At 48.3% G+C, this 26,878-nt stretch overlaps 1 protein-coding gene and 1 pseudogene across 3 annotated transcripts; both read right to left on the bottom strand.

The window, feature by feature from the left end:
* Positions 1–7,684: 7,684 nt before the first annotated feature.
* LOC144948268 (NADH dehydrogenase [ubiquinone] 1 beta subcomplex subunit 5, mitochondrial pseudogene) lies at positions 7,685–9,620 on the bottom strand (annotated as a pseudogene).
* A 570-nt stretch (positions 9,621–10,190) lies between these two features.
* LOC144948267 (F-box/LRR-repeat protein 8-like) lies at positions 10,191–25,752 on the bottom strand. Of its 3 annotated transcripts, none has more exons than XM_078877689.1 (3): positions 25,439–25,752; positions 22,605–22,751; positions 10,191–11,184 (listed from the first exon to the last, which is right to left on the bottom strand). In XM_078877689.1, the coding sequence occupies exons 2-3, from the start codon at positions 22,739–22,741 to the stop codon at positions 10,191–10,193; spliced, it is 1,131 nt and encodes a 376-aa protein (XP_078733815.1). In that variant the 5' UTR covers positions 22,742–22,751; positions 25,439–25,752. The 3 variants fall into 3 exon arrangements, with proteins under 3 accessions (XP_078733815.1, XP_078733817.1, XP_078733816.1); XM_078877691.1 differs by having other exon boundaries at positions 22,605–22,747; XM_078877690.1 differs by having other exon boundaries at positions 25,629–25,752.
* Positions 25,753–26,878: the final 1,126 nt, after the last annotated feature.

Genomic DNA, 26,878 nt, shown 5'->3' with positions numbered 1-26,878 from the left:
TTCTTGCACAGTCACGACTCCTCTCGTTCCCGCGGATGCCGTTGTTGCTCTCTGGCGTGACTGCGCTTGCCTCGTACCACGTGGCACTCACCCCGCTCTCAACCGCACCGCTGGCTGGAGTCGTGCTGGGGAGCGGCTGAGCGGCTGGAGGTCGAGCTGCCATGTGGCTGGTGGAGATGGTGAGGCAGCAGCGACGGGGAGCTCCTCTTCGATCTTCAACCACCGACCCCGTGTCTTCCGCTATCCCCTGCTTATATTTGCTTTTGCGAGGCTAAACCCCGCTTCTGGCGATGTACCTCCAGGAACCTTCAAGAACGTTCCAGAGGCTTCCATGCTAGCTCCACCCATTAACCTTCCCCCCAGATAGAACCCAACTACTGATAAGGCGTGGACTGTATGACAGTATGTAAAGTGTAACCCCTCAATTATGCATGAGATGGCGCTCGCTAATTACTTACACAGGTAAGCACGTGAATTGTTGGTTAAAAAAATGACATTTTCTGAAGTAGGGGTAGGAGCGGTTCGTTCAATGCTGGCCACACGGCTATGAGGTCACCGCAGCTCTCTTCTCTCTTAAAATAAAATGTTCTTCCACACTATTTCTCTCACTATTCAATGTTACTCCCCCAACATGTGTGCTCTCCAAATCTGCCCTCCATATACTTATACTAAATCCCCTGCAAAATTGGAGGCTCACCTGTTAATATAACTGAATATAAGTTAAATTTGATTTAAAGCTTTCGTGACTGCAGGGATTCATCTTCTTGGTTCTTTCGATAAAGTCACGTAGAAGGAAAATAATAAAATAATAATAAATAAAACATAATAAAATAATACTCACGACGTTTCGGCCACAACGCAAGCAGCCGTCTTCAGGTGTAATTTAGCATATTTATGGGAAATGCAGATATGCGATTAGTACTACTTGTGAAATGCGTAGGAGGTTTGGCGAGGGGTTTAAAGTCATTATGCCCATGCATTATGCAGGATTAGCAGTATCAAAGGAAGGGAGTAAGGTTAGAATTAATAAAGGAAGGAATGTTAATAATATGGCGCCGCAGCAACTAATATGCTTATAGACTATACATTGTAATATTACAATATGTATTATTCTACCCACCCAACTGTATACCACACTGCTATATATTCACTATACAATTACGATACTATATATTACCTTATACATTGTATTAAACATTACACTTTAATACTATTTATTATTATACAATATGCTATACACTATACCATTGACCGTCGCGTGAAAGGTACTAAGAGGAAGCAACGAAATATGTCAATGGGAGAGTGGTGGTGGGAAGCTTGCAGCGGAGCAAAGAATCCATTCCCTGCGGAGAATACAAGATATATAGTCAATGTCAGTGAGTGGACTGCGGTCTGAAAGTCACCGTAAACGTGAACACAATCAGTTAAGATCCGAAATGGTTTATTACGTCCTTCCAATGATTGCTGAGCCAGAATTCATCTTCTCAGTTGAAATTGTCTCTGTGTTTGTATATGTGGATCGCCTCATGGACGAATCTCTCATGGTAGCCGGATGGCTTGCAGAGAACCTCTGTCTTAGAGAAGTCAATATCATGTGAGCCCACTGAATTGTAACAGTGATCTGCCACGGCTGAGGTGTTTGTCCTACCTTGTTTCATGTCTGCTTTATGTTCACGGATGTGGTCCGAGACATGTCGTTTGGTTTCTCCAATGTAACTGCTACCACAGAGGCAACTTAGTTTGTAAACGCCAGGGTACTGTATGTCTGGAACGACGTCTTTTACAGACGGGACCAGATCACGGATTTTATGTACTGTGTTGAATCGGACCTGGATCTTGTGTTTTACCAGGACTTTGGAGATCTTTTTGTGACCCCAGCAATGCAGGGTAAGGTGATGGTTTTGAAAGGCTCCTCAACAGGATCCTTCTTGATGGTTGGAGTGATGGCTTTGCGGATTGTGTAGTCAGAGTAACCATTAGCCTTAAGAGCTTGGCGTACGTGTTTGAGTTCACTGGCAATGTGTTCCTGGTCGGAGATGCATTGGGCTCTATGGTATAGAGTCTTGATGAGGGAATTATTCTGGGATGGATGGTGGTGGGAATCCGGTTTTAGGTAAGCATCCATATGGGTGGCTTTCCTGTAGACAGAGTGGCTCATTGAACCATCAGGTCTCCTTTTAATTAGGACATCCAAAAGGGTAGCTTGCCATCTTTTTCGACTTCCATGGTGAATCTGATGTATGGAATTTATGTGGTCGAGGTGTTGGTCTAGAGCAGGCCGGCCGTGTGGACAGATGACAAAAGTGTCATCTACGTACCTCTTCCATAAGGTCGGGTGTAGAGTGGCAGTTTGGATGGCGTCAGTCTCAAATTTCTCCATGAAAACGTTGGCTACAACCGGAGATAAGGGGAGCCCATTGGGGTGCCCTCATTTTGTTTGTAGAAAGTTCCATTCCAGGTGAAGTATGTGTTGGTTAAGCAGTGTCTCACCAGGGGGGGGTACCCCAGTATCCAGTCCTTGATGAACCAAGTCTTCAATGATTGCGATGGTGTCAGGTACAGGAACTTTGGTGAATAAGGAAACCACATCAAAACTGACAAGCAGGTCGTCTGGGGACAGGGGAATTCCCTTGATTGTCGATACCAGATCAGTAGAGTTTAGTACCGCAGAGGTGGTTTTTCCAGTGAAAGGCCGCAGGATTTCAGAGAAAAAACGAGCCAGTTTGTAAGTGGGGGAGTTGATAGTAGAGACAATGGGACGAAGAGGTGTATCTTCTTTATGTATCTTTGGCAAGCCATATAATCTTGGTGGTCTGGCTGCAGAAGGTTTCCATGAGAACTGTTTGGTTTGATCAAATAATGCGGTTGAATCAGAAATGATTTTGTTGGTTTTAATGACGAGGCTGTTGGTGGGGTCTCTTTTTATTTTTGTATAGCTACCATCGTTGAGTAGTTCTTGAATTTTGTTGTTGTATTCTATTTTGTCCATGATGACAGTGGCATTGTCTTTGTCGGCTGAGAGGATGACAATGTCATCCCTCTTTTATAATTGAGCTAATTCAAAACGCTCATCTTTGCTGATGTTGCTAGCTGGCATCTTAGCGTTTTTGAGGGTTGCGGCGATTTCAGATCTTGCTACGTCTGCAGCGATGTGACTCAGGCCCTTGAGAGCCACATCTACTCGGGCAATGATATCATTAACTGGTATGTGTCTAGGTGTGACTGCAAAGTTTAGTCCTTTAGCTAAAACGGATTTCAGACCATCCGAAATAGAACTGTTACTGCGATTAATTACGACTTTGTTAACGTCTAGCTTTTCAGTGTGTGGGTCCGGTCTCTTGTTTGAGAGGCGGTTAAATTTGGAAATCAAATTATCCTTACATTTGGTCAACATAGCGGCAGCTGAAGAGGCAGACATTTTATCTACATGTTCCCAATCCGATGTAGACATTGTTGCAGTCAAAGATAAGTGTGATTTGTAGAGTGTCTTGTCTAACTGATCTAGTTCGGTGCGCGTAAGTCTGATTTTCTCTGAGATAAGAGCTAAGCTAGTTCTAGACAGAATTCGTTTAGCATTAGAAGAAGTTACAGCAGCAGAGGTTAGTGTATAAAAGGTTAGTGCGATTGGTATTACCTTAAAGTCGCGGCATCTCTTCAGAAAGGTGAGAGACTCGATTAGCTGAGCCTTCTTATCCCGGAGCTTGTTGAAGCATCTTAAAGTTTTGTGGAAACCCACCCAGTAGTGGAGGTTAAATTTAGATTTAAAGCTTTCGTGACTGCAGGGATTCATCTTCTTGGTTCTTTCAGTAAAGTCACGTGGATGGAAAATAAAAAATAAAATAAAACATAATAAAATCATTCTCACGACGTTTCGGCCACAACGCAAGCATCCGTCTTCAGGTGGAATGGCACGCTCCAGGCTTGGAGCGACTATTTATGCTGGGGTGGAGGGGCGAAGAGCGGCTTGACAAAATAATTTGCATATCAAGAGGAATTTAGCATATTTATGGGAAATGCAGATATGCGATTAGTACTACTTGTGAAATGCGTAGGAGGTTTGGCGAGGGGTTTAAAGTCATTATGCCCATGCATTATGCAGGATTAGCAGTATCGAATGGAGGGAGAAAGGTTAGAATTAATAAAGGAAGGAATGTTAATAATATGGCGTCACAGCAACTAATATGCTTATAGACTATCCCTTTGATACTGCTAATCCTGCATAATGCATGTGCATAATGACTTTAAACCCCTCGCCACACCTCCTACGCATTTCACAAGTAATACTAATCGCATATCTGCATTTCCCATAAATATGCTAAATTCCTCTTGATATGCACTCCGCATGGAATGGATTCTTTGCTCCGCTGCAAGCTTCCTATCACCACTCTCCCATTGACATATTTCGTTGCTTCCTCTTAGTACCTTTCACGCGACGGGCAATGGTATAGTGTATAGCATAGTGTATAATAATAAATAGTATTAAAGTGTAATGTTTAATACAATGTATAAGGTAATATATAGTATCATGATTGTATAGTGAATATATAGCAGTGTGGTATACAGTTGGGTGGGTAGAATAATACATAGTGTAATATTACAATGTATAGTCTATAAGTATATTAGTTGCTGCAGCGCCATATTATTAACATTCCTTCCTTTATTAATTCTAACCTTACTCCCTCCCTTTGATACTGCTAATCCTGCATAATGCATGGGCATAATGACTTTAAACCCCTCGCCAAACCTCCTACGCATTTCACAAGTAGTACTAATCGCATATCTGCATTTCCCATAAATATGCTAAATTCCTCTTGATATGCAAATTATTTTGTCAAGCTGCTCTTCGCCCCTCCATCCCAGCATAAATAGTCGCTCCAAGCCTGGGGCGTGCCATTCCACCTGAAGACGGCTGCTTGCGTTGTGGCTGAAACGTTGTGAGAATTATTTTATTATGTTTTATTTTTATTATTTTATTATTTTCCTTCTACGTGACTTTACCGAAAGAACCAAGAAGATGAACATAAGTTAGAAAGCCGCTACTCATAGGCCGAATGGATTTAATGGATTGAATGCAACAATGGGCCTACACCGTTACTTCCACCGTTTCACAAGCACATCACAGACACCTGCTCTCTTGTCTTTACATTTGCTTCCTGTCAAATATCGAGTGGACTATAAGATCCTGCTGCTGACCTAGCAGGCATTCAGTGGGTTAGCTCCACAATATTTACAGGAACTTATTTATATTTACTTTCCAACAAGGTCCCTGAGATCTTCAGATCGCCTTGTTCTAAGTTACTCCGAGGTCAAGGGTGATCGGGCTGTTTTCAGTGCAGCTCCCAGGCTGTGGAACACCTTGCCTTTGCTAACAAGACAATGACAGTCAGAAGTTCTGTTTATTACAAATGAAATGAGCGACTTCCAAGACACGTCATGTAGAGGGCTTCTTCTTATTTATTTTCACACTGGGCACAACACAGGCCGATACATATATGCACGTCTCCTCTCACTGGGCACAACACTGGGTAATATATATGTCTCTACTTTAGCTACGGACAGCCGACCACTCTACATAGTCCCATCACCAACATCCAACCACACAGCTGGCTGACTAGTGTGACGATGACGGCGATGGGAGCTGTGCAGAGGATCTTCCATGCGGCCGGACGACAGGGAGAGATGACGGCGAGCAGCGACACAGCCAGGACCCGGGATCCCGCAACAACCCTGAACCCTAGGGTCCATCCCCCTTATATACCTCTCGGCGTGGCCAGGCCCCGCCTCTGGCCACGCCCCCTTCCAATACCTTCGAGCAGGTTCCTGGAGCTTCCTGGCTAACCCACCTTTTTTCTTTAACCCAGATATGCCCGCCTTCTGATTAGTTGTTACAAAACCTTGCCCATAGCCGTGATTACCCTTCCAGGCCGACAGGTGGCACCCTGTCATTACATATGTGTAAAGACAGGGTGCCACCTGTCGGCCTGAAGGGGTAATCGCGGTTATGGGCATGTTTCATAATGTCTAATTATGAGGGGGGCGTACTATGTCACTACACCAATATCAAAGAATGAAAAATAAGAATAGGTTTTTACCCTTTCTGGAAATAAAACAGGACTTGTGTTCAGATGTTCAAACACCAAATAGATACCTCTTGCACGGAATCAAGTCTGCATTAACCACACGTACTTGTGGTGAACATGCAAACAAACATGCTCCGATAATATACTGTACTTGCATTGTCTTTGAAACTGATTGGCATACACCAGAGACAGGTCTGACACTGGTGAGACAAGGCCATAAAGAAGGCTGTTTCTGGTGATGGCCAATCAGTTTAAAAGACAATGCATAAATTTTTGTCTTCTTCCAGTAAAAAAGATAGCTTTGATCAAAACCTTTAAAGTCGCTTTACAACAGATAATCTCTCATGCAATTCAGCAAAAAAACGGATGTTCTTCCGCTTAGGTAAAAAAAACTTATTTGCCAATCCAGCTTACAGCTCAACCGTGAGAATAAACTACAACTATTCGAGTTACTAGGTTGTTGGGGGGCGCCTATGGCGTGGTTTGGCGGGGGCGCCACAGGCGCCCCCGAACAACCACAGCCTGTGGCGGCCCCCAACAGACTGGTCAAGTAAATCCTTACGATCCACTCGCACAGCGTGCAGTGGGCCTTCATCCAGCAGTGGATTTAAGCACCAAAACAACTACAGTACTAATGTAATGGACAGAGCACGGCTCTGCCTCAGAGCAGCAGTGGAGAAAGCGCAGCTCTCCCTCAGGGCAGCAGTGGACAGAGTACGGCTCTCCCTCAGGGCAACAGTGGAGAGAGCGCGTCTGGCTCCCTCACGGCAGCAGTAGAGACAGCGCGGCTCTCCCTCAGGCCAGCAGTGGAGAGCACGGGGGTCCCTCAGGGCAGCAGTGGACGGAGCACGGCTCTGCCTCACTCTCACTCACCCGTCTCCTCACTCTCACTCACCCGTCTCCTGACTCTCACTCACCCATCTCCTCACTCTCCCTCACCCGTCTCCTCACTCTCACTCACCCATCTCCTCACTCCCACTCACCCTTCTCCTCACTCTCACTCACCCTTCTCCTCACTCCCACTCACCCTTCTCCTCACCCTCACTCACCCTTCTCCTCACCCTCACTCAGCCGTCTCCTCACTCTCGCTCACCTGTCTCCTCACTCTCACTCACCCGTCTCCTGTCACTCACCCGTCTCCTCACTCTCGCTCATCCGTCTCCTGACTCTCATTCACCCTTCTCCTGACTCTCACTCACCCGTCTCTTCACTCTCACTCACCCGTCTCCTGACTCTCACTCACCCGTCTCCTCACTCTCACTCACCCGTCTCCTCACTCTCACTCACCCGTCTCCTCACTCTCACTCACCCGGCTGCTTGCTCGCGGTCACGTGACGCACTTCAACCAATCCGTGCCGCGTTAATCACAGAATGACAGTCACAGAATGACAAACCTGGGTGTTTATATATTAGTATGTATTCTCTGCACTTGAAAAATCCAGTTTCAAATATCTCTTTGATTTGGTGTTGAAGTGCATTTATATTAAAAAAAAAATACAACAGGCATGGAATGTGAATTAAGTTTATTGTCCCCCGCACCTCCAACCAGCATGGTTAGCTACGTACGGTGCAAAATAAGTTCAAGATACATACAAATGCCTCATTCATCTGCCTCATCACTCTTTTGGTGGGTTTAAAGAATTAGAGCCACTTGTGCCAACAGGCAGATAGACATATATCATGATTCCAATACTTTTATTACAAAACCATTGTGGATCACATAACAAACACCAAAATACAGGAAATCAATTTCGAATATACACAGAGCGGCAATAATCTACTTTGCCTGAGATCGAAGGTCTTCTCTGATTTAAAAAACAATCAGAAAAACAGTCAATATGTCGATCATTAAGAATAGGTTTTACCCTTTCTGGCAATAAAGCATGAGGTGTATTAAGGGTCCGTCCATAAATGACGTCACACACCTAGGGGGGGAGGGGGGTCAGAAATTTGTGACGATGTGTGACGAGGGGGGGAGGAGGGGTTGAGAAATGTGACGTCACATAAAAATGCGCAACTTTAAATAAATATAAATAGAATTGTTATAACACGAATTTTGATAAATTTTCATTATTAACTATTTGATTATTGAAATTTACTAAGGTCACCTTTTATTTATTCCATGAAGGAGCATTTTGCTTCTCCATGGGAGAATGGAGAAACATACATTTTGTATTTTTTTTGTAATGATTGTTATGAAACATTTAGATTTTAATTATTCTACCAGGGCTTTTCATTCTGTGGAATGAATATGTGATTGTTATAATTGTACTCTCCATTTTGCTTCGTTCTACTACAACGTTTCAAGTATTTTTTTCTAGTTATAATTACTGTTAATATTTTATAATTATAAGAGAATTTCAACATAATATTCTGAACATCTGTAGTTTTAGTTAGACATTGAATATTTTCAAGTGAATTTTATGCAAATTTTCATCTTTCCAACGCCTCCTTTTTAATACATGTCTTTTCCGACAACATCAGAGTGCAGCGCCACATTAAAAACGCACTACAATGACAATAGTTGAAAGTTATTTGAAGCATGTTTTATTTTCAAAATGGAAACATGGTTTTGGGGGGGGGGGGCAGAGCTTTGTGACGTCATATTTGAGGGAGGTCTGACTTTTTGTGACGCCGTGTGACGAGGGGGGGAGGGGGTAAAAAATCGGCCAAAATCGCGTGACGTCATTTATGGACGGCCTATGTGTGTGTCTCTTTTTTTTTTCGGGTTCAAATGTGTTATTTATTTTTTTCAAAGCACACAACGTGCGCGCAGACACACTATGGTAAAAATGGAAACGCAGCTTTTTAACCACAACAGCGCCGGCCACGTGCGGAGTCTTCAATGACACGGCACGGGGGTCCGGCGGGTTGCACAAGAGGGAGCCCCACGGCTACGGTATGCGCGAGAGGACGATGCCAGGTCGGTGTAGGGTGGACGTCGCTCATCGTCCGGGGTGGCCTTGTGATGACGGATGATGACCGTGGGGTCCTGGGTAGGCATGATGGACCAGGGCCCGTCTCCGCGGTCCCGCATCAAGCGACGAGCTTTGGCTTCGACAGCATAATGGTGGGACTTCTGCATCTCCTTGGCGATAAGGTGCATGTCCTTCCCGTAGTTCTTCTCGGGGAGATCCAGTATGTGCTTCGCGATCCACCGCGTGATGGGGTGCTTATGGTACTCGTAGTTTTCAGGGATGTAACCCTCTGGGATCTCGGGCAGCTCACCAAGAAACACATTGATGTATGTTATGATGATAGCAACGGGCACACCAGTCAGGGCTGAGTAAAATATCGTGAGATTTAGAAATCTGTTGTCTAAGTATTTCGTGGGCTCGATGTAAAACAACCGCTTGTTGCTGCTGCTGTAGCGCACGTGGCCAGCCGGTACGCGGCCGAGTAGCCACCTCAGAGGCGAGGTGGCGGAAGCCACTGACGAGGAGGAGGCGGAGGAGGTGGCGGCGGAGAAGAGAGACGAGGAGGCGCCGCGCAGGGCGGCCCGCAACACACTCAGCGCCGCCATCGCGACCTTCCTCCTGCCTCTTTGTGTCTGTGTTATCTCTCTCTGCTTGTGTCTGTCTTTGTGTCTGCGTGTCTGTGTTTTGTCTCTCTCTAAAATTTATCAATCTTTGGAAGAACGTAATCAACCAGGTAGGGGGTTGACTTTTATGTTAGCCGACTCTCTGTGTTGTATTGCATTATATTTATAAGTTTACTAGGTTTGTTTTCTCTTTCATTTGTACCTGATGATTAGTGCTTGTTGCAATCGAAACAACGTATACAATTATTTACTTTATTTTTTCTTTATACGTGACTTTACCAAAATAACCAAAGAGTGGCCCCTAAGATGTTCAAAGACCAAAATAAATACCTTTTGCAAGGCATCAAGTCTGCATTAACCTATACATCCTTGTGAGAACACATGCAAGTGGATATGCTCTGATATATCCATGTAAAATCAAATGTATTATTTTCCCCAAGTATGCAATCTACAAGAGGGCATAGTTTATTGTACTGCTTTCCTTGAATAACTGCACAGCAAAAAAAAAATCTCATCACAATATCCATTACTGATCTGCTGCTTGCAAAAAATCGCATTGCCTCTACGAACTACACTACAACAACTGGCAACCAGGGATGCGGCTCCAGCTGTTGTTTTAAAATGTAACGTCTCAGGCATTTGCAGTGTGTTAAGAAGGCCTGGACCGTCTCGCCGGACAATACGCAGGAGCAGAGTATCTCCTGCAAACACACACACTGTTTTGCGATGGTCATCAAAGCATCGTTTAGCTCCTCAGATTTGGTCGTGTGAATCTCCAACTTTGTCAGAGTCTTGGCAAAGTTCAGGGCAGTGAATTCCAACTGCTCCACGAGGTACGTGAACGTTTTGAAGCGCAGAGAGCTCACCGGGATCTCGGGCTTCAGGATTTCATTCATCCTGCTCACGGGGACCGTGTGATCAAACTCAACGGCGACTCGCATGGCGACGTACCGCTCTGACAGTCTCTTCCACATGCCGCCCGGGATGTCGTATGTGTACTTGTCTATCCTCTGGCAGAGTATCTCTAGCATGTCCAAGGGCTTCCTGTCACCTTCCAAAAAAGCATCGAGCACCTCTGAGGAGAGACTTGCGTGAAACACACCGAGGCAGCTGAGCTGCCTGCAGCACTTCACTACTCGGAGCAGGCACTCGGGCGAGACCAGGCACACCAAGCTGCCATTGTTGAGGTAGAGGCTGTGCAACGCGCGATTGCGATCCGCCAGTGAGCAAACTATGTCCGCGTCAAGTGTTAAGGGCAGCCTCCGAAGATCAATCTGACGGAATCCGTGCAAGGCGTCCGTGCTCCTCGCGGCGCTGAACAGCCTCTTCAAACTTTGGAGAAAGTCTTGACCCGAATAAAAATATGGATTTTCCCCAATGAACTGAATCTCCAGATCGGCTAGATTCATTGACCCGTTTGCCAAGTGGTCCATGACTCTGCATGCATTGTTTCGGTTGGTTAAAACAGACTGGTTGCAAACAAGTTTGAGAGACTTGATCAAACTCCCAAATTTCTGTAACACTTGCATTTTTTGGTCTTCTTCTTGTGTGTCATTGACAAAGCTGTGGAGAAAGAAAACAATTACCTCCCATATACTATTGTTCATAATAATACTGAGCTCTCATTCCTCTTCAGCCCCGACAGTTATGTGTGGAGCCCCCCTAAGGGTCGGTATTATAATAATGTACATTTTGTAATCCGGATTTCAGTTCAAGGATCCCAATGCGCCGTAAATGGAAAGCAAGAAAATAAGACTGAGCCAGCGGTGAAACTACTAAAACTTAGGTTGGGGAAGGCGATTTTAGAGAGGTGAGTTTTCAGGGCAAGATTTAAATAGCTCTAAATATTCTGATTGCCTTATTGTCTAGAGGACAACGCATTCCAAAGTTTTGGAGCTGCACTAGCATAAGCTTGAATAACCCCCATGAACAGAGCCTTGACCTCGGAATACTAAGAAAATGAAGGAGATAAGAAGATCTCAAGGACCTCATTGGTGGTTTATATACGTGGATCAGTTTCTTATCTTAAATTAATGTATATAGCGCCTTAATCAAGATGCTTTAAAAAAAAATAACAGTACAACGTGTGTGAATGTAATGGTGGACATGAGGTGAATGAAATAGATGAGAGAAAAAAATGGGGGCAAATCTGTGATGATGCGTGATTTCGGTGAAAGCTAATTTGATGACAGTAAATTATGATAAATGAATTGAATGAATGGGGAATGTGTGACAGACATATAATGAGAACATTAAGAGAGAAAAGTAACGGCGGTGGTTATGAGTGAGAGATTAAGGGGTCGTGGGGTGAGCTAGGGAACAATAAGTGAGTTTTTAGTGAGGAGCGGAAAACTAGTGAGCGAATGTGACTGCTTCATGTGGAGGGGAAGTTTGTTCCTGGAAGTAATGTGGGGCTGACCCATTGACGGCCTTGTAGGTCAATAGCAGGGCCTTATAATCAATTGGATATTTGATTGGTAGCCAATTCGAGGACAAGAGAACGGGTGTGATGTGCTCACGAAATGGTGCTTCACGTAAAGCAATATAGCAGCAGCATTCAAAACGAGCTGAAGTCTATCACCTCTACTGTGCAATTATTTACATTCATCCACTGGGACATCTGATCAGATCACATGGTCTTTCTCTTCACCAGTATGATGACACTCAGATATACCTTGAGATCCGGGACACGCAAGACTTTACCACCCTATCTGCTTGTCTATCAGATAACGACTGATGGATGTCTGACAACTGGAAACTCAATCCGGACAAAACCAAATATGTACTGCTTGGGCTGCAGACTAAGCCAGTTGACCTGTGGCTCATGGCAGCGTCATTAACTGTCAATGGAATGGCACTCTGACTCATAAATAGGACTAAGAGTCTTGTCCTGGTGTTGAATAATTCACTGTTGTTTCTGCCCCAGAGAAAACGAGAAGTCAAAAAGTCCTGCATGTTTCACCTAAGAACAATAAAAAAGATCAAACCATTCCTCTCTGACAGAGATTGTGCTATACTGTCCTAAATGCCCTTGTAACATCACGTTTCCATGATGGAAATGCCCTGCTCACTGTATGTGGGTGTTTCCCGGTGTCCAGTTGGACTACCCCCAGGGCATTCAGAATGCCTCTGTGTGACCTTTTTGACCGACCGGTGATTCTTGTCGGTACCCAATCTGCCATAATTTGCTGAATCTATACCACTGGCTTCTAATTGAGCTCCGTTGTGCATGATTCAAATTAACACGTAGTAAGTTTTCGCGACCAATATTATCCATAAGAGATTATTTTGGTTCGATCACGTAAATATGTGTCATTAAACCCGCCACCACCTGACACAGCCAATTAGTAAGATTTGTCACGTAAAAAAAACATGCCAATTAGTTACTTGTTCAGAATACCGGTGTGTTGGAAAGTAAACCCACAATATTTGTAATTCGAGTACCGTGACGTTTTGCCGGTAATCACAACTTAGCCCCATCAGGCGACAGTCAGAGTTGTGGAAAAATACTCCTCCTGTTTCGGTCTTAAATGCAGGGATAAATGTGATGTCGTCACTTGTGAGCCAAAACTGAAACAGGAGGAGGATTTCTCCACAACTCTGGCTTTCGCCTGATGAGGCTGAGTTGTAATTACTGATAAAACGTCACGGTACACGAACTGTAAATGTTGTAGTGGGTTTACTCTCCAACACACTGGTTCGCGCTGAACTAGATACGAATTGGCACATTTTGTTTACTTGACAAACCTTCCTCATTCGCTGTCGGGTGGTGGCGGTTTTAATGACTTATTCATATTTACGCCTTATAACCCTAAAAAACCTCAATTGCGGGTGATTAAAATTACTGTGCTTAATTCACAAGTTTAACACGGAGGCTTTCGCGACCAATATCATCCATAATAGAGGAGCAGCAATGGCTCTCCTTTGTCTCCTGTGATAGCGAATTTGTACATGTGTAATAACAGCCACAGAGGGTTCACGTGGGGATTGGCTTGCCGGTCCTGCTTGTAGCCAATAAGGGTTGAGATAGGAACCATGGCCCATGCGTCATCATGACAGGCCATCAGGGGGATGGGCTTAGCCATTCGGGGCCCCAGCTAATGGGGAGCCGGATGAGGGGCGTGGTCCCGGGATTGACAGGGAACCATCGAGAATGGTCGGAGCTGTCCATGGATGATTGGCTGGGGGAACCACGTGACGAAGGTGTTAAGAGCGAGGGGAGGAGAACGATCGTGAGCAGACTGGAGCAGGAGGAGAGCAGGGTCACGCGCGGACGGGGCCGGGGGTTGCCACGTGCGCGGCGGGGACTTAGTGGGTGGTCTGTCCTCTCTCCGTTGTCTGCCAGCAACGGAGAGTGAGTGAGCAAGGTGTATCGTGAAGTGAAAATAAAAAGGACCGATTCCGAAGCCGTCTCCTGAAGGATTATTACATTGGTGTCAGAAGTGATTCTGTGACTGTTTGGACGATCGTCAAGATGTCTAAACACCTCAGAAAAAAGAACCTGCCCGTGCCTCTGTCGGAGGAAGAGGCGGAGACGGACGAAGATGAGCTGTTGGGAGCTACAGCCCTGGTGCCGCCGGCCGACGATGCTCGCCTCGACGCCTCTCAGCGCCGACTGGGAGAAGATGCGGCTACTGCGGGATCGAGAGACAAATGGCGGCTGATGGCGGAGCAGATTGAGTCGCTGCGCGCAATTCTGCTCAGTTTGGTGACCGCGGTGGCGTCCTCACCAGCCGTTGGTCGCCAGATCGCCGATCAACTGGACGCCGCGGGAAAGGGTCCTACTAAGGAATCGGGCCCCGCCATTGCTCCTGCCACGCGGGAGGACACCGTCGTCTTGGGTGGGGCGGCTGCGTCGGAGTCGTCAGCCGCCATTTTAGGCGCGCCTGCTACCACGCGGCCGCCGGACGCCATTTTGCCTGCACCGAGCGGAGAGCGGGAACGGCGGCCGGAGACACCCGCGGCGCGCGCCTGCCACCGTGGACATCGCCCTCCACACATAAAAAAATTCACCGCCGGAGGTGATTGGAGTGCTTTTACGTGGCGCTTCGAGTCGGCTTTTAGATCTGTCAACTGGACGGAGGAAGAAGCGCTGGCAGCGCTACCTACGCTGCTCGATGATGTGTCTCTGGGGGTCTTCCGCGCCATCCCGGCGTCCAAGAAGAAGACACTGCGGGATGCGTTCACAGAGATGGCAGATTTTTACGACCCGCCGACATCGGCCATCAGGAAATTCATGTCGCGTCGCCGGGCACCGGAGGAATCGCCGTTGGCCTATCGGGGGGCGTTGATGGCGATGGCCATGGCCGCCTACCCCGACGCAACGGCCGAGCATTTGGATCCACTCATTCTTTCCCGCATACTGGAGTTGTCTCAGGAGCTCAACATCTCGCTACCAGTGTGCGGCCACGAACCGCTTTCATCGCGGTGGGTGGCACGCTGCCTGGACGCTAAGTTTAATATCAAGCGATGGGACCAGATGGCGGCGTGGACGGGGAAACCCGAGATCGACGGGCCGCCGCTGGGGTGGTCTCCGCGACTGGTGGTCCACTGCTCCGACGACTCGGGCGACGACGACATGTTGGCAGCGGCTGTTCCGCGTAGGATTCCAGGCCGCCGGCTGCGCGACCAGCGGGGCGACTACACGGGCCGACCGCGTGCGAGGGCCGGGTCGTCCGACCGCCGGCCGACGTCGGCCGCGTGTTTCAAGTGCGGTAGACGGGGCCACTTCGCCCGTGATTGCCGCTGCCGACCTCTGCTATCGCCTCCTCTGCCAAGGGGACCTCCATCTCCTCTACCTGCCGCGGAGCTGCAACAACCTCGGGCGAGTCGGCACAATACGGACACCCGGCAGGTCGTGTCACATCATTCATCCACTTGCACTCATTCGTACACTCCTAGAGCCAATTTTACTTCTGCTCCATTGACACGCTCCGCGACACAGTGGAAGAAATTGGCTCGCAGGATTGTGGCTGCGGCGTCGGGCTCGTCGACGGTACGTGGTACCATCGACGGCGTTGACGTCCGTATCTTGGTGGACACTGGCGCGTCGGCTACCATCATTTCGGATGTGATTTTCCATTTGTTGTCCATTCCTGCGTCGAGAATACGCAAGGTTAATGATGCGTGTGTTGCCGCCAATGGTGGGAGTATGGGTATCTACGGACAGGTGGATGTGAGCATAGCTATTGGAAATATCACCGCCGCAGGACCTGTATTGATTTCTCGCTCGCTAGCTGTTCCATGCTTGTTGGGGACAGATTTCCTGCGCCGGATGCCGTTGCGAATACGGGTCGACCAGGACTGTTTGGAAATGCCAGGGGGTCGTAGGATGGCGTTCCTGCCTTCCCTGCTGGCCAAGGCGCCTACAGGTAACGCAGTTACTGCTGTAGTTGCGGCTACCGTGGAAGTTCCATCGGGAGCGCAAATGCTCATTCCGCTACGTTACCGAAAACCGCTTCAAATGGGAAGGGGTGCGAAAGGCGTGCTGTTATCCCCATCGAATTCCGTATCGAAATCTTTTTCTTTGGCGGCGGCACAAACGATTGTGCGCCTGGGTCAGGCACCTTTCATGCAAGTCTTGAATGGGGGACCTGATCGCGTTGTTGTTCCGGAGGGATCGGTGCTGGCTCACGCCACTACCGATTTCGCCTCTTGTGAGAAACCGCCGCGCGTGCGGATGCCTGCTCATGGATCTTCGCATGATCGTTCACAAGAACGCTGGATCGCGGATTTATGCGGAGAGAATTCGTCCTTGTCTAATGAACAGAGGAACGCCTTGCGTTCGCTGTTGCTGCAGTACGCTGATGTGTTCAGCAGGAATGATTTGGACCTCGGACGCACATCGCTTTTGTCGCACCATATTGAAACCGGTGCATCGCCACCTGTCTGTATGCACCCTCACCGCATGAGCCCCGCGGAAAGGGAACACGTGCGTGGGGCGGTAGATGAATTACTGGCGGCGGATATTATCTCGCCATCCAATAGCCCTTGGGGCGCGCCTGTCATCTTGGTTAAGAAGAAAGATGGTAGTACGAGGTTTTGCGTTGATTTCCGCCGGTTGAATAAAATCTCGGTGGCAGACGCATACCCCTTACTGAGGATGGATGACTCATTGGATGCGTTATCGGGTGCTAAATTCTTTTCCACCCTTGACCTGTCCTCGGGCTTTTGGCAGCTTCCCCTCGATGACGAGTCAAAACCCAAAACGGCATTCCGCACACCGCAAGGCCTCTTTGAATTTAATCGGCTGCCGATGGGCCTGAACGCGGCCCCGGCCACGTTTCAGCGGCTAATGGAACTGGTGTTGGCGGGACTACAGTGGGAAACGTGCCTCATATATCTGGACGATATAATTGTCTTTAGCCGCACGTTCGAGGAACATCTCCAAAGACTTGAGACAGTTTTTCAAAGAATGCGTGCGGCTGACCTTAAGTTTAAACCGAGGAAGTGCCACCTCTTGCAACACTCCGTCCGTTACCTGGGTCATATTGTCAGCTCGGACGGTGTATCTACTGACCCTCTGAAAACAAAGTGTGTACGTGAGTGGCCCACACCCACTTCAGTGGGTGATGTTCGGCGGTTTATTGGATTCGCTTCCTATTATCGCCGCTTCGTTAAGAACTTTGCGACGTTGGCAAAACCATTACACAAAGGTTTAAATGGGGGGCGGAGGAAGAAAATTCCTTTAAGGCACTTCGGGAACACCTCGCCATGGCACCTACGTTAGATTACCCTGATTTTTCACAGCCATTCATCCTTGATACGGATGCTAGTGATATCGGCATAGGGGCCGTTTTGTCGCAGCGCAAAGACGGGGTTGAGAGGGTGGTGGCGTATGGCAGCAGGGTTCTGTCCCCTGCGGAAACGCGATATTGCGTGACAAGGCGGGAACTTTTGGCAATTGTTCATTTTGTTCGATTGTACCGACCGTACCTGTATGGACGGAAATTCTTAGTCCGCACTGATCATGCGGCTTTGCAATATTCCCTCAAATTAGATCAGCCGTCAGGCCAATTGGCCCGGTGGTTGGAATCGTTACAGGAATTCTCCTTCGATATAACGTACCGAAAGGGAGCCCGTCATGCGAATGCTGATGCGCTCTCAAGGCTGCCGCCCGCTCCTCCTTGCACTTGCCTGACGGGCACGCACCGCTGCGCCGTACCGCCCACGTCGCCCTGCCCGGTTATGGGGGCGATAGCGAATGAGGACGACGCAGGGGCGAAAGCGAAAGAGAAGGACCAGCAGGTGTCGGTGGACACCGATGACACCTTACGGTTGCCGCACGCGGTCTGGTTGCGCGAGCAGGAGGCCGACGCCTCGCTGTCTCCACTACGTAAATTGGTTGGGAAACAGAAATCGCGATTGGGAGGCTGGAAGTGGCAGATGTTTCGGGGTAAGTCGGGATTGCTAATGTGCACCGACGGGGTGTCTGACCGACCACGCTTGGTGGTGCCTACTTCGCTTCGCTACGACCTGCTCCGTGCTCTGCACGCTGACAAATTGATGCACCTCAGTGTCCAAAAGACTGTGGCCGCGATGCAAAAGGATTTTTTCTGGGCCGGTATGACGGCGGACATCAATGATTTTGTCCGCTCGTGCCATGACTGTGCGAAAAGGAAACCGCCTTGGAACCACTATGTACCACCGTTGCGTTCCATTGAAGTGTCCCGTATTAACGAATTAGTGGCTCTCGACATTCTGGGGCCGTTTCCCCCGTCGGCTAGGGGCAATAAATACCTTCTGGTCGGGGTGGAATATTTTTCTCGATGGCCGATGGCCTGGCCTCTGCCCGACCAAACGGCGGCGTCCATCACCGACGCTTTCTTGAACGGGTATGTCATGGACAAGGGGGCACCTGAAAGGCTGCTCACAGATCAAGGCCGGAATTTCTCCTCTAAATTGCTTAGGGAAGTTTGTGACGCGCTGGGTACAAAGAAAGTTCGCACTTCCCCATACCATCCACAAACAGATGGTATGGTGGAACGATTCAACCGTACCCTTTCCGCTATGCTTTGTCACACGGTCAGTGAAAAGCAAACCGATTGGGACTTGCACATACCAGGCGTCTTGGCGGCATACCGCATGGTTCCGCACACGTCCACGGGATACTCACCGTTTTTTTTAATGTATGGCCGTGAAAATGTTCCACCCATCGATGTGCAACAACCGTCCCGCTCCCTGCCTGACCACGTGCGTGACTCGCTTGAACGAGTAACGGCGGCGCGAGAGGCCGCCCGGTGTGCGACGGGCCGTGCTCAGGCAAGGAACGAACGGTACGCGCGTCGATCGCACACTCGCATGCCTTGGTCGGTGGGAGACCTGGCGTGGCTCCACTGCCCCCAAGTACCGGCGGGCACGTCCCCTAAACTGCACAGGCCATGGCGGGGGCCTGTGACGCTCGTAGATATTCGGAACTCGCAAAGTATCCGTGTTCAATACGGCAAACGTCGGTGGTACGTTCATTCCTCGCGACTTAAACCCTATGTTGATGCGCGCGTCGGTCCTTCATCCCCAATAGCTGACCTGCCGGGTTCTGCTGGGCCGACTACGCCGTGTGATACGCCCGTTGATCCCAGGGGGGATTGTGTTGTGCCTCCTGCAGATGAACAGGTTCTGAGGGCTGAGGAAGCCCCCGCTGCCCCCCCTCCAACGGGGCCCGCCCTGGACGCGACCGAGCACCAACAACCGACTTCTTCTTTGAGCCTGCCACCTCCTGTCCATCCGGAGGCAAAGCGACCTTGCGCTGGGAGCGGAGAGGGTCCCGCGTCGCGTACGCGGTCGAGATCTCTTCCGTTTCGTTAACGTCTGATCGTTTTGCTAATTCCCTGTCGTTACCGCGCTGCAGGGGCGCCCTAATGTATGTTGTGATTTTTTTTTATTATTATGGGTGACTGTTGAATGTTGTTAGGCGCGGAAACGCTGGTTCACCCTCAAATTGTTAAATGCACCTTGGTGCCCTAATAAGATTTTGCGGAATTGGTTCTTCACCCCTTTTCCAGCCGAGACGGCTAAATTTTTTTTCACCGGGGGGGGGGGGGGGGGGGGTGATGTAATAACAGCCACAGAGGGTTCACGTGGGGATTGGCTTGCCGGTCCTGCTTGTAGCCAATAAGGGTTGAGATAGGGACCATGGCCCATGCGTCATCATGACAGGCCATCAGGGGGATGGGCTTAGCCATTCGGGGCCCCAGCTAATGGGGAGCCGGATGAGGGGCGTGGTCCCGGGATTGACAGGGAACCATCGAGAATGGTCGGAGCTGTCCATGGATGATTGGCTGGGGGAACCACGTGACGAAGGTGTTAAGAGCGAGGGGAGGAGAACGATCGTGAGCAGACTGGAGCAGGAGGAGAGCAGGGTCACGCGCGGACGGGGCCGGGGGTTGCCACGTGCGCGGCGGGGACTTAGTGGGTGGTCTGTCCTCTCTCCGTTGTCTGCTAGCAACGGAGAGTGAGTGAGCAAGGTGTATCGTGAAGTGAAAATAAAAAGGACCGATTCCGAAGCCGTCTCCTGAAGGATTATTACACATGGAAGATTTTGAAACAAAAGCAATAACTTCAAGCACACTAAAACCCTCTGCTTGGTATAGATATGTGGATGACACATTGGTGGTCTGGCCACACAGCAAAGATACACTTAACGAATATCTAAATCATCTCAACTCACAAAACCCATCCATCCAGTTCACCATGGAAGTGGAAGCTGACAGATCTCTACCATTTATGGATATTCTACTCAGACAGGGTGGAAATGGTAAAATAACACACGGCGTCTATCGAAAGAAAATGCACACTGACGCCTGTCTGAATGCACATCAACGCCTCTATATAAGGAACGAAACAGGTGGACTTCTCCACAAATCTAGCTGTCACCTGATGAAGCTAGTTGTAATTCCTGACGAATTGGCATGTTTTGTTTATGTGACAACCCTTACTAGTTGGCTGTATCGGGTGGTGGCGGGTTTAATGACACATTTATATATTTACGCGATCAAACCCAAAAAACTCTATTATGGCTTAATTCACAAAGCACTCTTTCAGCAATTGGCTAAAATATTTGACCAATAAACTTCAGCTTAAAATCCTTCTAGGACTTTGAGATCCTCACACACACACACGTGCAATCATGCCCCACTATCAGCCATGATTCTTGGCAAAAAAAACTTTTCAGAGCATAGGCTCTGTTATCCTTGGTTAAGTTCAAGGATATACATCACACAGCAAATTATTCTATACACATTTAACCACAGGTAAACTTTGCAGATAATATTATTAATCTTGTCTTATGTAGATTTATATAGCACCTTAGTCCAATGCACTTTACAATAATAATACAAACTGTACATCAGATGATAGTGGTTAAAATAAAGAGCGGAGTTATTAAAATGGGCGGTGTAGTTATGGTGACAGGAGGTCAAGTGGGAATGGTTAAGGAGGGGTTGGGGTCGTGATAGGGGTTGGGTAGTGATAGGGTTGGGGTTAGGGTATTGTTGGGGTAGTGACTAGGGGTCGGGGTAGTAATAGGGTTGGGGTTAGAATAGTGTTGGGGTAGTGACAGGGGTCGGGGTAGTGATAGGGTTGGACTAGTGATAGGGATTGGGTAGTGACAGGGGTCGGGGTAGTGATAGGGTTGAGCTAGTGATAGGGATTGGGTAGTGACAGGGGTTGGGGTAGTGATAGGGGTTGGGGAAGTAATAGGGATTGGGGAAGCGATAGGGGTTGGGGTAGTGATAGGGGTAGTGATAGGGGTTAGGTAGTGATAGGGTTTAGGGTAGTGATGGGTTGGGGTTAGGGTAGTGATGGGGGAGGGGTAGTGACAGGGGTAGGGGTAGTGGTTGGGGTCATGATAGGGGTAGTGATAGGGGTTGGGTAGTGATAGGGGTAATGGTGGTGGTAGGGGTTGGGGTAGTGAGTAGCAGTAGCTATAGGGTGGGCTAGGGGAGAAGAGATGGGGGTTGTTTTAAGGGAAGAATGGAAGCAGGAGCTTGATGTTGTAATGAAGATTGTTGCTCTGTCTGCTGCAATAGGAGTTGGTTCAGTGAAGGGAAGCGAGACGGGAGAAGAAGCAAGAGAGCGAGACTGGGCGCAGGGTAGAGGGAGGCACAGAGAGGGAAGGTCGAGACTTAGGAGCGTCAAGGTCGGATGGGACAGAGTAGCGAGAGGATGAGAGGTGGGGCAAAACCACAGCGGGTTTTATGGACCCATAGTGAGAAATGTAAACAGATAGCTATCATAGACAGTGAGCCAGCGGAGTTGGAAAAGTAGAGCAGTAGTGTAGGAATTATGGTTAAAGATGATCTGTGCATAGCATCCCGCCGAAACATCAACACAGTTAGGATAGGTTTTACCTTACTCACATACATATAAACATGTATAGCAGACTCTCGATTATCCGCGTGCGGTTTATCCCTTAAGCTCAAAAGAATAATCTAATAACTGTTATATATTATGCTTGGAAATGTGTATTACAAGTCACGTGCTTAAACCTAACAAATGTTTCTCCGGTTAATCCAAAATCCACGTGATTGCCTCTACAGTACAGTAGTTGCATATTTTTACAACAGTGGGTGGAGTTTGATTGATGTTGATTGGCATGGCTCTGCTGTCCACTTAGTGGGCCGAGTCTTCTGCTGGGCGGGAGCAGGCAAGTGTATCACTGAGCACGTGCATCAATCAGTCGATCGTTAGTATTCGTTCTCAAATGAAAGAGCAACAATCAAATCGGTAGTTGTGCTTTATTTTGAGTGACTTATCCGGTCATTTATTTTTGTGAGTTTTAATTTACAAAACTGTGCGACTTAAACATAATGTATTAGTGTTTTTGTAGCAGAGATCCATGGAAAATTTATATTTTTGGATTATCCGCAATTTTGAATTATCTGCGGCTGCCCTCCCCATCATTAGCGCAGATAATCGAGTCTACTGTACTCGTCCACAAACACGCAGGTGGATAATACATTTGTGAGGAGAGTAGCAATTTCTACCTGACTGTGACTTTCTTCCAAAGTTGTGCTGAAGTGAAAATATGGGCCCATTGTTTACAGACTAACGATGCAGAAAGTCTGTCTTCCAATGAGAGGAAGATGAAAATGTAGAGTAGGATATCACTCGGGAGCTCCATGCTTTGCTACCTGCAATGCACAACAAACATGGTTGCAAAATGTTAGAACTTGTTGAGGCAAAGAAACGCATTTTCACGAAAGTGCATTCTCTTTAAAGGGGCCATGCACATTTCACAACCTACACGCAACAATGCGGGACGAGGTGCACACACACACACAGCGTGTTCGTGGGTCTCTGTGCGCCCATGGGTGACTGTGGGTGTCTGTTCATCAGTGGGTCTCTGTGTGAGTTAGTGGGTCTCTGTGCGAGTTAGTGGGTCTTTGTGGGAGTCAGTGGGTCTCTGTGGGCGTCAGTGGGTCTCTATGTTAGTCATTGGGTCTGTGTTATTCAGGAGGTCTCTGTGTTAGTCAGTGGGTTTCTGTGTGAGTCAGTGGGTCTCTGTGTTAGTTAGTGGGTCTCTGTAAGTGGGTTTCTGTGTTACTCAGTGGGTCTCTGTCTTAGTCAGTGGGTCTCTGTGGGAGTCATCAGTGGGTCTATGTGTTACAACAGGGGGTCTCTGTGTGAGTTAGTGGGTCTCTGTGCGAGTCAGTGGGTCTCTGCGAGCCCGTGGGTATGCTAATCAGTGGGTCTTTGTGGGAGTCAGTGGGTCTCTGTGATTGTCAGTGGGTCTCTGTGCGAGTCAGTGGGTCTCTGTGTTACTCAGTGGGTCTCTGTGTTACTCAGTGGGTCTCTGTGTTAGTAGGTATTTGTGTTTGTCAGTGGGTATCTGTCTTAGTCGGTGGGTCTCTGTGTGAGTCAGTAGGTCTCTGTGTTAGTTAGTGGGTTTCTGTGTTAGTCGGTGGGTCTCTGTGTGAGTCAGTGGGTCTCTATGAGTCTGTGGGTCTCTGAGTTAGTGGGTTTATGTGCGAGTCAGTGGGTCTCTATGAGCACGTGGGTATCTGTGTTAGTCAGTGGGTCTGTGTGAGTCAGTGGGTCTCTCTGTCAGTGGGTGTCTGTGTTACTCAGTGGGTCTCTGTTAGTGGGTCTCTGTGTTTGTAAGTGGGTCTCTATGTTAGTCAGTGGGTCTCTGTGCGAGTTAGTGGGTCTCTGTGCGAGTCAGTGGGTTTCTGTGCGAGTCAGTGGGTCTGTGTGTTAGTCAGTGGGTCTCTGTGCGAGTCAGTGGATCTCTGTGTTAGTCAGTGGGTCTCTGTGTTAGTCCGCGGGTCTCTGTGTTAGTCCGCGGGTCTCTGTGTTAGTCAGTGGGTCTCTGACTCTCCGTGTTACTCAGTGGGTCTCTGTCTTAGTCAGTGGGTCTCTGTGTTATTCAGGAGGTCTCTGTCTTAGGCAGTGGGTCTCTGTGTTATTCAGGTCTCTGTGTTTGTCAGTGGGTCTCTGTGTTAGTAATTGGGTCTCTGTGTTAGTAATTGGGTCTCTCTGTGAGTCAGTGGGTCTCTGTTAGTAATTGGGTCTCTCTGTCAGTGGGTGTCTGTGTTACTCAGTGGGTCTCTGTTAGTGAGTCTCTGTGTTTGTAAGTGGGTCTCTATGTTAGTCAGTGGGTCTCTGTGCGAGTCAGTGGGTCTCTGTGTTTGTCAGTGGGTCTCTGTGTAAGTGGGTCTCTGTGTTTGTCAGTGGGTCTCTGACTCTCTGTTACTCAGTGGGTCTCTGTCTTAGTCAGTGGGTCTCTGTGTTATTCAGGTCTCTGTGTTTGTCAATGGGTCTCTGTGTTAGTAATTGGGTCTCTGTATTAGTAATTGGGTCTCTCTCTGAGTCAGTGGGTCTCTGTGTTAGTAATTGGGTCTCTATGTTAGTAGTTGGGTATCTCTGTGAGTCAGTGGGTCTCTCTGTCAGTGGGTGTCTGTGTTACTCAGTGGGTCTCTGTTAGTGGGTCTCTGTGTTTGTAAGTGGGTCTCTATGTTAGTCAGTGGGTCTCTGTGCGAGTCAGTGGGTCTCTGTGCGAGTCAGTGGGTCTGTGTTTGTCAGTGGTTTCTGTGTTAGTCCGCGGGTCTCTTTGTTAGTCCGCGGGTCTCTGTGTGAGTTAGTGGGTCTCTGTGCGAGTCAGTGGGTCTCTGTGTTATTCAGGTCTGTGTTTGTCAGTGGGTTTCTGTGTTAGTAATTGGGTCTCTGTGTTAGTAATTGGGTCTCTCTGTGAGTCAGTGGGTCTCTGTGTGAGTCAGTGGGTCTGTGTTTGTCACTGGGTCTCTGACTGTGTTACTCAGTGGGTATCTGCCTTAGTCAGTGGGTCTCTGTGTTATTCAGGAGGTCTCTGTCTTAGGCAGTGCGTGTCTGTGTTATTCAGGTCTCTGTGTTTGTCAGTGGATCTCTGTGTTAGTAATTGGGTCTCTGTGTTAGTAATTGGGTCTCTCTGTGAGTCAGTGGGTCTCTGTGTGAGTCAGTGGGTCTGTGTTTGTCAGTGGGTCTCTGACTGTGTTACTCAGTGGGTATCTGCCTTAGTCAGTGGGTCTCTGTGTTATTCAGGAGGTCTCTGTCTTAGGCAGTGCGTGTCTGTGTTATTCAGGTCTCTGTGTTTGTCAGTGGATCTCTGTGTTAGTAATTGGGTCTCTCTGTGAGTCAGTGGGTCTCTGTTTTAGTAATTGGGTCTCTGTGTTAGTAATTGGGTCTGTGTTTGTCAGTGGGTCTCTGCGAGTCTTGGGTCTTTATATCTCATCGGATTCCTACGGTATAAACATTCTGATTCTCTGCACTGAACTATCGACAACTCCAGAGTGCTGCTGTTGGACCAGTGCATAGCGGCAGCAGCTCCTGGGGGTGCTTTTACCGGTCAGAAAGCCACCAAAATGTGACGTCCGTGTTAGTCTCGAAAGCTCCCCGCGTGAAAACTCGCCTCGCTCCGGCCTTCAACCTGCAGCTTCTGTTCATACCCTGGCGCATCTGGCGGCATCTATGCGTGACACGCGCGAACTTTACAAATGTTTAATGATTAACGTCTTTGTTGCGTATTGTCTTACCGGTAAAGCACACCACAAAAAAACGATTTAAATAAGAACTAAACGTACAGTCACTGCAATCATAAACCTCTGAACTGGCACCATCCGCCGAGCCCGCCCCTCGGTGACGTCACTTCCGACACGCCCCCGCACCCTCTTCCGGTCTCTTTGCAAGCATCGCCCCGTGGAGCGATGGTGCGTCGCTGCGAGGCTCCCGCCGGTCCCTCGCTCTCTCCTCGTGATCCGCGTCCATCCCGCGAGTCCGCGCGCCGGGCGGCAGCCGGCTGGGGCGAGAAGGCGGCAGGATGGGGTTGCGGGTGCGTGGGGAGGCCGATGGCGAGCCAGGCGAGTTCGACGCGCGCGCGCGATGATTTCTCCCCCTCGTCGGCGTGGTGTCGATGGGTTCGGCCATTGAGACCTAAACCCTGTCAGCGTAGACGTTCTCTGCTGAGGTTTCAAATGGATCTTAACTAAAGATGAACGTGTTTAACACCCGATATAATTGGTTAATCATGTTTGGTTACTAAGTTATATTTTTGCTGGTTTCTCTGTCCGCGTGGTCGCGTGAATTTTTCCTCCGGGCCCTCCGCTTCCCCCCCCCCTCTACATTCACAATCACGCGTTTAAGAGTATTTGGCTCCTGATATAAACCTCCGTCTGATAATAAGCCACTTTCGTCGAGCTTGTCGTTTGTGATAGCCAGGTCGCTTCCGATAAAAGAGTTGCATGGTTCAGTGGGGCCTTATCTGGTAAGATTTTAAAAAATTGTTTTAAGTGTCAATCAGAAGCAATACGACTTGGTGATGTAACCCACCGTTACCAGAACCCACCCAACGCTATTAGCAGCTGTTAAGGTGATGTACGTCTGTTTCGTGTTGGTCATTGCAGGAATTAGCCGCTTTGTGCCACCACGTGTCACCCAGTTCCCACGTTTGAAAGACAGCTCGAGTGAAAGTAAATTAATTGTTTTCTTTTTAACTTATTTGCTGTCACATTCTTACTCGAAAAATATATAATGATTATACGCTAAATTACCTCTTAATATGTGAACAGACAGGTTCTGTGTGCGGTGCTGTTGAAGTATTGCATCACTGGTTTGTGCTTTACTGGCAAACTACACAGATTAGGGCTGTAAGAAAGCCTGAGACACTCATTTTTTTTAAGTTGGTGATCTTACCCTGGGGCTCGGCTTTGAATGCATTTCTAGGCCACTGCGTCCCTTTAGTGGGTGTCACCCGCAGTCTGCTGGACATCCCCATTTCATCATCACC

The sequence above is a fragment of the Lampetra fluviatilis genome, chromosome 48, assembly GCF_964198595.1.
Source record: "Lampetra fluviatilis chromosome 48, kcLamFluv1.1, whole genome shotgun sequence".
Taxonomy (NCBI): domain Eukaryota; kingdom Metazoa; phylum Chordata; class Hyperoartia; order Petromyzontiformes; family Petromyzontidae; genus Lampetra; species Lampetra fluviatilis.
Note: the sequence above shows the minus strand (reverse complement) of the source record. Positions and strands in the feature narration are given on the sequence as shown.

Coding starts and splice junctions, on each gene's coding strand:
- LOC144948267 (XM_078877689.1), bottom strand. CDS start 22,741: ATGGAGCTCCCGAGTGATATCCTACTCTACATTTTCATCTTCCTCTCA. Junction 11,185..22,604: donor TGGAAGAAAGTCACAGTCAG/GTAGAAATTGCT, acceptor CTTTCTCCACAG/CTTTGTCAATGACACACAAG.